The sequence below is a fragment of the Sparus aurata genome, chromosome 11, assembly GCF_900880675.1.
Source record: "Sparus aurata chromosome 11, fSpaAur1.1, whole genome shotgun sequence".
In the NCBI taxonomy this organism is placed as follows: domain Eukaryota; kingdom Metazoa; phylum Chordata; class Actinopteri; order Spariformes; family Sparidae; genus Sparus; species Sparus aurata.
The window spans coordinates 8,015,015-8,028,599 of record NC_044197.1 but is presented as its reverse complement, the minus strand read 5'-3'; the positions used below and the strand labels follow the sequence as shown (position 1 = coordinate 8,028,599).

Sequence of the window (13,585 nt, the reverse complement as noted above, 5' to 3'; positions counted from 1 at the left end):
TTCTGCGGTTGCGCGCAATAGCAGCATAATCAACCAACGTGGGACCGAAAACGCAATTAAACTCGCTTTGGACAAGTACGAATCTTTTGAAAGGCGAACATTAATAGACTGTGGGCGGCTCCCCGGGGGCGTTATCGGGTACCCTTTTGTGGTCAAATCTAAGGAGAAATTACAGCTACACTTTCATATAGGATCACTCCATCTATCCTGAATTAAAGTGGCGTATATGGTGAACACGGGGCTCTGCCATACAGGCCTTTCCTGCTCCCCGTGTAAGGAAAAACGCACAGCGAACATCGGCTCTATTAAACCTAACAGCGTGGTAAAGACAGCTTAATAACAGTAATGGCTGACAACTGGTGATTTGTTTTGCGGAACAACCGGTGAAGTCAAGATTGTGTGAAACCTTTCCAGAGAATGGCCACAAAAATAGAAACACCTGCAGGGAAATCCAGTACAAAACTCCCTTTGAGGAATTGTCGTTTTTGGATGACAGCCTGGTGCAACTTTTACTTTTATTTATTCATTTAAAAACAGATAAGAGTTTAAACTAAATTGCCTTATATAAGAAGGTGTATCGGATATTATGTCCGGTCATGTGTACATCTTTGTACACTTCTATTTGGCATGATATCACACAGGAGATGCATTTTTTTCTCCTCAGTATATCACCACAACTGGAGGACCAGTGCATCCTTAAAAATGATTATCCTAATTTTATGATATAATCGTTGTATTATGGTTTGTGCAGTGTATTTATATTATCTATGTATATTTTGAGATGCAAAAATCGTGGACATTTATTCCTGTGGCTCATTTTAACTGAAGTTTCTCGACTTGCATTGATGCACAAAGTTCATTTATTCTCATTAGAAATAGAAATATTTAATTTTCAGCGTGAGCGTCAACATTTTGTAAGAGCACACGTCATTGATTATAGTACAGTCAACACACTGACAGCCTCTCAGGTCAAGTCGTCATCTTTATTACAATAAATACACATACACATAGTTTACAAATTGTTGTTTACAGGTTTCCACACGGGGGCTTTTACATGACCACACAACCTCACTGACAGTGATGGGATATCGGGCAATATTTGGAAATATTTGGTGGAGATAATTCACCAGACAGTATTTCACCACAGCGTTAAACACGGGTTCACATTTTTATTTTTATACATTTTTTTTAATGCACGATCAGCTGGAAGTGAAGAGTAATTTTCTTCTCGGGCTTCATGCGGGAGATATTTTGGCCCAGAGGTTGCGTGATAACCTGTATGAAGTGCCAGCAGCGGGAAGTTTGGGAGTCACCTTTTCTCTCAGATGGGTGACACCTCTTTCTCCTCCTCAGCAGAGGCCGGAGATAGAGACTCCTCGTCCTCTGACCTTGAATAGTCTGTGTGGCCGGTTGTGCACTTGCACCCGCTGTGCGCGCTCCTCTGGGTGGCTTTGCCCTCCTTCTTGTGCTTCACCCTGCGGTTCTGAAACCAGATTTTCACCTGTTTCTCGGACAGGTTCAAATACGTGGCGATCTCGATTCTTCTGAGTCTCGACAGATACATGTTCGTGGAAAACTCCCTTTCAAGTTCCAGGAGTTGCGTGCTCGTGAACGCCGTGCGCATCCTCTTGCCATTCTGTATGTGGCTGCTCTCAGAGGCGCCTGTTGGAGGAGAAAAAAAAAACCATTCACGTCAGACTTTTAGCTTTTAAATACTACATGTTTGAACTCAGCCGAGCATGCGAATGGCACAAAACATCGCGCGTAAATCATGTGCGTAAAAGCCGAGTTGACATTCATTTTAAACTGCCTGAAAGTGTAGCAGGACTATCGAACAGGTGCCAAGCAGTGACGTGAGCTGAGGATGAAGCAAACAGGTGTCTTACCAATAGAGAGACAGTGGTATCTCCTGGGATCTGTGACGCTGAAGGTGGGCGTGCAGACGGGTGAATGTCCCGGGTGCGCGAGTGCCGGAGACTGCTGATGCGCTATCCTCTGACAGTACTGCGCCTCCGCTCCTGGAAACTGACTCTTCAGCATGGGAATGCCGCTGCGGGACGAGTGGATGTGGGACGTGACGCACAGCGGGCAAACACAGAAAGTCCCACTTTTCCTGGACGGGACACACCGGAGCGGTGACCGTCATGACGCTCGGAGAGTGCATGCTGATGGGAATAAGGAAGTCTTGTCCTGGATGCTCGACCGGTCCGGGTCGCACCGTATCCTTGATGATTAAAGAATCGACGTAAAAAGACCTCGACATGGTTGCGCAGCTGAGAAGTGATCGCTCCGTGCACAAGATGATAGCTGTTTCTCATCTGAACCCCTCGGGATCTCCAAAGGTGCTTATGTTTGATGGTTCAACAAAAGGGACCCCGAAGAGGGTTGGCCCTGCAGCGTCACCCACGTGCGCACCCGTCTCCAAGGGTTTATACTGTCAGCGACCCAAACCACGTGATGTCTCCATGGGCCTCCAATCACAACTTTCAAGAGATTCACTCTTTTTTCATCCACGAATTTAGAAAAGTCTCGAGCACAAGAATGAATAACCAACTGCACTGAAATATTTCTTTATTTCTTCTTCTTTTTTTTCTCTCTCTCTCTTTTTTTTTTTTAACTAGATGCACTAATTCTGCCCCGGCTTTATTCAGCAGACTTAAACTGTTCAATAATGTTTCAACAATGTGATTTAAAAATATATTGTTTTATAGAGATGCTGCTGAACTAATATTTATTATTTATGCGTGTTGTGGAACTTGGATTCATAGGATTTATTTCGAGGCACTGGTCAGGATGAAATCTTAAGAGGTAATTTGTGAACCTGATCTGAAACCTGAAGGAACACTTTAATAAAGACATCATTGGGATGAGGAGCAGGTGCAGTGAAAACTGGACCAGAAATAAACCGACAAGACTAAAAAATGATATCTAAACTGAATATCTATGTGATGCACTCGATCCAGACCTTCTTTCACTCCACAGGAGAATTTATTTCCCCCCTAAATGCGATTTAAGGGAATTGTGCACGCGACTCTGCGCGCTAATTGCCCCTGATCAGACTTTGAATCCGGTTGGTCCAGGTTTCACTTCCAGCAATTAAAGAATTATGAACTGATGGCGAGTCTGGGCCGCGGTTATTTGATGGCGATTAGGATTCAATTAGAAAGTGTTTATAATGGCCGGTCTGTGCGGGGGTAAACAGGCAGCTATTTCAGAAATGCGTTAATCCCTCATCTTGTGACAATAATTAGCGGGTTTGATCCCTCAGGCGGGTCACCGGTAGGTTTTAGCTTCTGCTTTCATCTGCCAAGTAACGCCTCGGACCTTCAGACAAGAGGCGAGCCTTCATTAAAGGTCCAGGTCCAATACTGTCTGCTGACCTCAGACAGAACTAACACATGCGTTCAAACACAAAACACGCTCAATGGGGTGACATTTTGTTTATTTTGCACCTGTTTTTTTTTTTGTGTGTGTGTGTGTTTTTTTTTTCCCCTCCACCTCACCATGGAGCAAACACACGATTATAGGCAGCCGAGGCACTTATTGAACTGTGAGATCAAGAATTAGAAAGTCTTTAAAATCCAACCACGGTAATGATCAAAACAAACATGTCTGTCACACGGACAGTAATTGCTCTAATAAAGTGAATCCAGCGTTTGACGTGAAGACGCGCGGAGTTGTTATGGTACAGATAACAGTCTGAAACAAGAGAGGGAGAGAGACATAGAGGGAGAGAGGGAGGGAGAGAGGGAGAGGGAGAGAGGAAGGAAACCAAGCGGAATGATGCGTGGCGCGCGCCCTCATCACACCATGCGAGCTCTAATATTATTTTTCCATAATTCTGCACGATAAAATTTCATTGTCTATTAAGTAATCCCACAAATGAGATCCTTTATGAGGCTATAATGAGGCCTAATTGCCAGGACTAGTGGAGCCACGTGGAAGGATTTAGGAAGCATTAAGCCGCCGGGTACTGTGCACAGGCTGTTACCTAGCCATTACTTTCATAATTCAAGGAGAAAATTAGTCCATTTAAGGGAAAAATCCTTTGATTCCCTTTATTCTGCTTGGTGTGACAGGGCTGCAGTTTTTTTGTCCGCTTCGGTTAAGAAGAAGCCAGTGCAACAAATGGAGCCCGGTGCAGTATCAGTCACTGTGTAAAACTGTTAGATTATAATAGAAAGAAAGAAAAGAATAAAAGAATTTCAGAAATGCGTAAAGCTCTCAGGGCCCCACCTCTCAACTTGCCTCCTCTTTTCTCTGCGGTGTTGTGCGCCTTTTTTTTTTACTTTATAGTGCTCCACTGTTCACCCCCTTTTCAAATCATGCTGATGGGTAATTAATCACCAGACTATTCAACGACAGCAAAATTAAATGCAAACAGGCAATTTTTGAAAGAAAAGTGAAGTCTCTTCAGAAGCTGGTCCGCCTTGGTTAAGTGGAGAACAACGTTTCAAGCAAGAGAGTTGTGGTGCCAGTGTGCAAAGAGGAGGGAAAGGTGTGTGTTTGTGTGTGTTTGTGTGTGTGTGTGTGTGTGTGTGCGTGCGTGTCCGAGCTCCTCCCAGCAATAAAAAAACACACAAACTTGTAAAAGTGCACTGCTAAAGTTCCCCCCTCTCATTCACGTCGCATCCCATGCCATATTATACCGTGAAGAAGTCCATTAATGTTTTGTTGAACAAGCGTCATTAACTTGTATCACCGCCTTTTTACAAACCTTGCATTGTTGTGCAGGGCCAGTCTGCGGCCCATCTTGGCCAATACAGTGGATGATTTGCCCCTTTATTAGTTACCAGGCAACAGATCCTGAATACCAAAACTCAAAGGAAACACTCTGGTCCTCCATATAGATCTCAATGGCGATGGGGGGAAAATGAACAATGATCCCGCGGACAACATAATGCCACGCAATGACTTTTCATTAACAATTATCTGGTTGATGTGAATAGCAGCTGCAGTGGCTACTCTCCATCTCATGGTTTCGCAGAGAAAAGGGGAGCAGGGGGAGAGAAAGAGGCTCGCCAAGTGAATAGCATCCTGCAGGAGTTTAGGGGGTTCATGGTCTCCATGAATGTGGAATCTAATTTATATCTGGGTGAATAATTAGGTTTCTATGCAAAAATGAGTTGGAAATAATTACGTTTTAAAACGCCGTGACAACTTAGCCCGATAGACAAAGAGAAGCAGCTCCTTTTAATGTCTCGCACCGGGAGACTGTGAGCTCTCTCAATTAAGAGCAATAAGCTAACGTTTTTTAAAGTTTGAAAAATGAATCAGGAATCAACTTCTCTTTCAGCTGCATCCCAGTCCTAGAAAAAACATCCACAAACGGTGTCTGTGATTGGGGAACAGACAACACAGATAGGGAGCGCGGCCCTCGGTCCTATAGAAAAGTAAAGTGACAGCCTCAGTGTAAGAAGAGGCTGCTGAACAAAGCCGGCGAGGGCCCTGTTGATGGCCTATAGAGATGTCCTGCACCAGGCTCCCTCTAATTAGGGAGACGCTTCTCAGTCTCACAGAGCTGCTCAGACCAGACACTCCAGACTGAAGTGTGCCCCTGCGCCAACGAGTGCGTCTGGATGTCCACACTCGAAGCAGCATGTGTATGTGTCTGCGCTTTATGGCGGCACACAATTAACGAGCCTCGAAAATGAGATAAACACCGACTGATAGTGACGCCGATCACGGTTAAGTTCCCGGAGAAACGTCTTTATTAAAGCTTATTGTTGGAGCCCCGATGTGTCCCTCGGCCCTCTCTGTTGTTTCCAAAAGACTAAGCAAATGCCATTACAGAGGCAGCACAGAGCAGCCCTTATCTCAATCTTTTCTTGCTTGAGTTGTCAAATAGTCCTGAGATCCATTCTTTCCGTAATAGGGAAGCCGTTTCATTGTTGGTCACTTTGTAGTGCGTGTTCTCCCTGCAGGAGTTATCAGCTGTAAGGACTCATTACTGTGCTCCAGGATCAAGATGCTGTTTTATCTTCGTTAATGATTGGCCTTCCACCACAACGGTTTGAGTTCAGATGATTCTAGGCCTTTCTTTCAGAAACGTGCTCATCTCCACAGAACATCTCTACCGTGTACGAGAAATTCGAACTCAGATTCACAAACTGAAAACAGCTGTAGTCAAAGATGGAAACCAATCAGCTCCCCCCCCCCGAACCCAAACCTGAAAGGTTCTCACCCCTCCTCTGCTCACAACAGAGAGATCCTGACTTCCCGTGGAAACCTAAATCAGGAAATGTTTCAAAGAGTGAATGACAGGAGTCCCTCCACCCGGTTACCCCGACCAGTCTCTCCCTCAGTCTAAAGGAGGTGATATTGTAGCCCTTTTTCTCCCTTTGAAAGGGGAAATCCCGGGGATTGAGCTTGTGTGCTGGAGCGGAAGCAGACTGGAATGTGTGCCGGGCCGCATCTTTTGTCGCCGGCCAGGGACGTGAATAAACAGGGGCCGAAATCTCTCTGTCCTCTGTTTATCAGACTGTGAAGAAGCAAACAAACCAAAATGTTTCATCCGCACGTTACCAGCACCTTGTACCTGTCAGTCAGGTTTTATTTCCCTGTCCGATGGGACATTGTGAACTTTTTCTGTAAGAATAACTTTCACTGAAATACGTCTTTAATCCAATCAGATCATAGGACACACATCCAGGAACCTGTGGCTTTTTAGTTTTAAGAACCCTTAAGAAATGTCTCAATTTTACATAGGAATAGAAAATGTTCACATGTGATTGGCTATTCTCACATCTGAACATAAACTTTAGGATGTGGAAAGAAAAGAATGCCACATGAGAACTGGAAATATACATTTACACATGTCACATACATATAATCATATGTGTTTGGCTTATTTCACTTGTGGATTAGATTTTACACATGTGGAAACAAATCATGGCACACTAACATTTGAAATGTAACATTTTTTAAAATACTTTGTAACATGTGATTGGCTATCCTCAAATGTGAACTAAAATTGTAACATGACAGTAACTTAATGTGAACTGGGTATTTTTCAAAAAAATATATGTTTTTTCTTGCATTTGAAGAACATTTCAACATGTTAAATTTACATTTTCACATGTGAACTACAAACGTTCATATGTGATCACATGTGCAATAGAATTTCCACATGTGAAAACAAAACACATTTGAATTGAATTGAATTGAATCACGTGAAATGTGGTTCTTTTCATTTGAATTTTACATTTAAACATTTTTTCACATGCAGTTGTTTTTTGTCACATGTGAACTAAAGTTTTAACATGTGAAAATAGAATAATATCAAATGTGAACAGGACATTTTTTTACATTTTAAAATGATTGGCTTTTTGTTTCACATGTTAAAAGAAAAATGACACATAAAATCACAAAACAATGTGCTTCTTCACATGCATATTCCACATTTTGACTCATTTTCACATTAAAATTCTAAAAATGTGAACTGAAATTTTTACCCATCAAAACAAAATATTGTCACATGTGAACTGAACAGCTTCACAACTGATTGCAATGTTTCACAAATATTTTTAAATGTGAATTACATTTAATCATGTGGATTAGAATTTACGCATATGGATACAAAACATGGCATGTTGGAATCAGGTGAATTCACATGTGAATTCCACATTTTGACACGTGATTAGCTTTTTTTCACAAACAGGTGAAAATTTTTGCATGTTAAACTTACAGTTTTAAATGTTATTGAGGTACATTCATATGTGACTGTATTTTTCACATATGGATGAGAAAAAAAAAAAATCCTGCTTCATATGTAAATTTCACATTCCGACACATTTTCACCAAATGAGTCTGTATTTTTACATGCAAATTTTAATGTGTCAAGATAAGATATTATCAAATGTGAACCGGACATTTTCAGAAGTGATTGTCTTTTTTCACACGTGTGTCAGAATTTCCACATGTAGAAACCAGCGTCCTTTTTGTTGTCCTGCTGATCTCCACATATCATACCAAATGTCAACACGCAGGACAGATCAAGACTTTCATGGGTCCAAGCTGCTTAAAGGGGGACTTTATTTTTAAATAAATAATATTTCTGATTTATTTTTCTCTGTGAACCCACTTCAGATTTAATATTGATTACGAAAAGTGTCACGTTGAGTCCAGTTTGCCATTATGTTGATTTTCACTGTTGCTTGTTAGTGTCTCTCAGGCAGCGTGTCGCTCTAACCTCATCCGAGTTTTCCCAGCTGAAATAGATTCTTCAAACAAATAGGAAACGCTCACACGTTTCTTAATTGAGATGATGCCCACATTTTTCCATCTATTATTGTGGATGTAGTGTTCCTCTAATGTGATTTATTGGAAGATGTTGAGAAGTTTAAAGGGAGGTGGAGAGTGAGCTGTCAGGATCCAGGCGCACTCTGAGACTCTGTCTCATTCTGCTCATTTGGACAATGAAGGAAGCATCGATCTGAGTTTTCCTCTGTTTTTGTCTTCATCAGCGTTACAGCTGTTGGCATTTCAGTGTTTATTTATATTCATTCCACTGTTCTGCAAAAACACAAGCCAGTGCAACTGAGATTCTCCTCGTATTCGTCGTGAATGTGTTCCTTCTGTGGCTCTTTTTCAGATTGGTTTATCAGATTTATGTATGTTAATTGCAGCAGGCAGCCACAGACCATCATTTACTGTTTATCTTGACCAGGAAATCTGTGTTCTCGTGTTGTTCTCAGATATAGAGCTACGGCAAAGCTCTCAAAACCTGCAGGAGGCCATTTTTTTTTTGTAATGTTGACGATTCAAGATTATATGGGATACGATTATTTAAATGTAAATGAAACTATTTTGTATATTTTTCACCCAACTAACAGTAATCATCCACGGAGGGCATGACAGGGTTTAATAGCAGGGAACCCGTAACGTGTTGTAAGCCCCGCAGAGCTTATTATACAACAGGCGGCTAATTGTGCGGTGGGTAGTTTGGGGCATCACATGAACTGGCTGGAGTTTGGTGGGCAGCTGCATCCAACCTCCAGCTCAGTGAGTCAGCAGGCGCAGCAGCAGCACAGAGACGCCCTCCACAGGAACACAGCCCGGAGGTCGGCTTTGTTCTGTATGTGTGATCTCTGCTGTAATTCATGTGATTCTGTTTGAATTAGAAAGTGCTGTAATCCCATTTTGAGCCATTTTTTTCCTTCTCCACATTTACATGAAACACGCTAAATAACACAGCTCCAGTATTACTGTCACATTAGGTTATGGAACATTAGGTGTCTTAAATCTCTTCAGATGCTATTTGTTGTACTTGATGACAACTTTTCACATTGAAGTTTCAGAGATTGAAGGTAAAACCACAAATGTTCCTGTTAACATGGACCTCTGCAATTCCTCTTTCAAGGATGATAAATTCAATTCCCCTAAACAGCAAACAAATGAACGGATAATTAATGTATAAAGTGGGTTTATCTTGAGACTTTATTAATTAACTAGTTAACTTGTCAATGTATTATTTAAACATGGCCCTGTTAGTTCATACATACTAATGTTTTATGATAGGAAAAATCCAATCTGATTATTTAAATAAATCTACACCCAATCATCTTTTTTGGTCAATGTGATGAATTCTGAATGAAACATAGACATTTTCCACAGAAGACATTTTGACATGTCACAGTAGGAAAAACCACAGGTGTGAATAATTAAATTCACAACTTCGTTCTGCTTCATTGAAACGATGTCATGTTCTAGACCTGAATAGAACAAAGCCATCGTTAACGTCTTCAGTCATACCTGTTCTTTTCCTACTGTGATGATTCAAAATATCTGCTGTGAAGAATTGTTATTGAAACCAAACAAATTAAGAACAGGAAAATACAGAAAAACACAATTTTTATATGTTTATATAGAAGTAAATCTTAACCTTGTGTTTATTAAACTAATGTTAAAAGTGAACTTTTCTACCATGTTTCAGTCCACATTTTTGGACAGGAGAAGCATTTAAAAGATAAAAAATGATACATATAAAAGTATAAATTAGTACTACAGTAGTGTCTGTAGCGTGTGCCATAAACATTGTTTAACACAGGTTTGCCCAAATGTTTTGCCTTGGTGGGCCAAAACCATTACTAACTGGTTACTTGGCTATGGGCCAAAAGCAGACACCTACTGTTATTTAATTGTTTTGTTACAATGCAAAATGGTACTAGGAGCCCACATCATCTGACTGTCTGTGCAAATTTTACCTCATAAGAAATAAAACAGTAACAAAATTATATAAACAAATATTCCACTACAGACAGCTTTTGCCCGTGGGCCCAGCTTTGATTTAACCAGTAGTTGAAATTTGCAAAGTATATTTGGTCCATAACTATACTTAAGTTTTTTTTTTTTAACTTACTTTAGAGTGAAAAAAACTTTACTTACTTTTTTACTTGTGCTTCACTTAAACTTTTTTTTATTTTGTGCTACAATACTTTGTACTTCTTCTTCACCACATTTTAGAGAGAAATGTTGTTCTTTTTATTGCACTGCATTTATCTGTCTGCTAGTTTTCATAAAATATATTGTGTTATTATAAATAAAACTACCTCACAAAATTCAAAATAGATACAAACTAAAAACATTCAAAACACATCAATGCATCAGTAATGATATTCAGATAATGTATAGGATAAATGTGATACTGTGCTGTATTGGTTCTTTTACTTGTTGTTAATGTTGATATTTGTATATTGTAGTATTTATACTACACTACTGCTTAATATATCAATACTTCTCCTACTGCTGGGATTAACCTGTGTGGTCAGTGTTAGCAGCTTTCTACACTATCATCCACATAAACTGTGTCTGCGTCAGTTTTACAAGACTCACAAAAACAATCATTACATATTTAGTGAAGATGTATGTTCAGCACACAGTAAGTCTTTCTGCACTCCACAAGCTCCACGCATCATATTTAACAACACAAACACACCAAAAACAATACACACTTTTCTTACAGCAGTAAAAGTGATTAGAAGCCGGTCTGATTTTCATGGTAACGCATGACTAACACCTTGTTCATGACCTCAGTCGCCTATACAGCCTGTTCCATACAGGCGTTCTACCTTTTATGTCGTGCAGTAATAAGCTGCTGTGCTGCAGCGCCACTCGCCTGGACAACTGATTCCACAATAGCTTGATTGGCAGAAAGTACACGTTGAGTTGCTTGTGTAATCGGCAGTTCATGCAACCGGGTTTTGAAACGGAAATTCAACGTAAAGGTTGTTAGATTTGAGTACAAGAAGATAATGTGGTTGTGATTTAGAGCTGTGTGAGCGCCCAGACGAAGATTTTTTGTAACTGTCCAACAAAACCATCCTGCACCACCCTTGTCATAATCAGCCATTCATTGCAGGATACTGTTTTTTTCCCCCTTTGAGAGTAAGTTAATTCATAGAATTTAACAAGTGTTTTGCTTCGCGCTGTTTGCATTTCCAAGTGCAGCGGGCGTCCTTTTCAACGCATCTAGACGGTGGAGGTCAGGGCCACGAGCTCCTGTCTGCATCGTCCCGGCTCTGCGCCAGCCAGATAATAGGAGCGAGTTGTTTGTAAGCTGGCTGAGCTTTGTGTTTGCACAGAGTCACAACTTTGTATGGGGTTGAAGGGGGAGTTCGGGGCGGCCGCTGGGATTTGTATGCAGACTGCGTTGCCCGGGCACCCCCCAGGTCCACTCTATGTCCTCTCACCTGCCTGTTGCAGTAAATCATAGAGCCATCAAGTGAAGCGTGTTGATGGGCCCGCACGTGCAAGAGCTTTGCTGCACCTGTCATGTGTGCGCGTGTGCATGTGTGCGTTTTTGTTCGGAGGAAAGTGAAGAAAGAAATGTTTTATCCGGTTCTTTAGATGTTTGCTTCACCTTTTTCCACGCTGTGCAATTCTTCCTGCAGGCCTGTGGGTCGCCGATAAGAGAGATTTGGAGATCTGCCTAATGGTTTGGTAAATGTGTCCGTCCGTGTGTGTGTGTGTGTGTGTGTGCGTGTGTGCACGTAGGGATGGAAATAGAGGTAGCTGGGTGTCAAACAGGAGGTCTGCAGATGCCTGTCCGACTGAGAGCTGCGAGGTCCCTCCCTTTGACAGAGTATCCATTCAGAGTCAATGAGCTGGGTCAAAGCCTGCACGTCAGGCTGCAGCTCGGCCTAGCACTGGGGCGGTCCAAGAGGTCAGTCTTATTCACATGGCGCTGTCATGCAAATGAACCCACCCACGCTTAAACAACTCTTGGAATTTTTATGTCTGCTCTCTGGCCTTTTTATTCCTCCATTTCCCCCTACTTTCCTCACTCCCTCTCTCCCTCTCCTCCTCTCCAAATCTCTCTCCGCCGTATTCACAAAGTCATTGACGAGACATTCAAAGCTTTTTAAATTGGCCAGCTTCATTGTGCCCGCACTAAAGTGAGGGGGGACGGAGAGAGGGAGAGTGTAAAGAGGAGTGGGCCTAAATATACTCCGGTCTGAAAGTAGTTAGATCATGTTCTTTTCATGGTCCGATTAGAATCAAATCGATCCCCCCGCCCCTCCTGACACTCCACGGTTTGAAGAGGAGCAGCCGAACAAAGATTTCCTGGCAGAGACAGGGGGAATGAATGACCAAACCTGAATGCTAAACACACTCTTAAAAGTCTCATTCGGGAGCATGACAATGCCCAAGAGAGTAAATTTGTTTTAAGTGTGAGCGAGCGATGTTTGTTTGGAAGGAGAAAAGATATCTCTACAGTGAAGGTACTGTAGGAGCATCTCTGAACGAGACCCGATCTGCATATAAATCAGAAAAACAGACGTCAGTGGAGGATCTTCTCCAAAAAAAAAGAAAAAAAAAAGGGGGCTTTAAGGATTTTGGACAAAGGTACTTTATCACAAAGAAGTATCTTTTGATGGAAGTGTTATTCTGTTTAATCCATAGGAAGTCTTCTTCAGGAGTGAGGTTACATACACAGAATACAAAGAAGTGGACCGGGGTGAGGAGGCTGGAGGTTTGGCCCGTGGTGTCTGATGAGGGAGAGGACGAGCGCTGGACGCCGTGACTCTCCTCCAGCGAGGCCACCGCTGAGGGTGAGGGGAGGGATGGGCAGAGGGGTTTGAACTTGGTGACACCCGTCCTGCACCTGCAGCTGCGGCAATCATCAGCCTATTCTCCCACAGAAACGGCCCGAACGCTCCAGTTTTATTGGTTTCTACTGTGTTTAAAGAAAGCACTGAATGCACTAGTATGGATTTTTTTATTTTATTTATTTTTTTACTATTTCTATGTTCTGTTCTGTTTTCGGCTTTTCATCACTGTCATTTAAGAACAGCGTATTTCCAAATTGTTGTGTTTTCATTAGCGAGGAAAACTTTGAAAGCATTGTTACAGTGCATTTTTCAGGGAACAGTTGGTTTTAAAAAGGTTTACTTACTTTTAGAAGTGCAAAAAAAGTTCTCACTTAACCCTTCAGATTTTCTGAAAAAAAAAAAAAAGAAGATGTTTTTTAGGTATACGCTCTACATTGAACAGTTACAACTTGTGAAATGTTCCGATCCAAATTTAATGAGTTAAAAAAAGAATAACAGGTGTTTTCACTGTACACTCAGCTAAAATCAGTGCA

The 13,585-nt window shown here is 41.6% G+C and overlaps 1 protein-coding gene across 1 annotated transcript; it reads right to left on the bottom strand.

Moving 5' to 3' along the window:
* Nucleotides 1–964: 964 nt before the first annotated feature.
* On the bottom strand, nucleotides 965–2,382 carry gsx2 (GS homeobox 2). Its single transcript, XM_030432585.1, is given in 3 exon segments — nucleotides 965–1,662; nucleotides 1,887–2,121; nucleotides 2,123–2,382. Coding segments are annotated over 3 exon segments (717 nt in total). The 5' UTR covers nucleotides 2,264–2,382; the 3' UTR covers nucleotides 965–1,321.
* Between the last annotated feature and the right edge of the window lie 11,203 nt (nucleotides 2,383–13,585).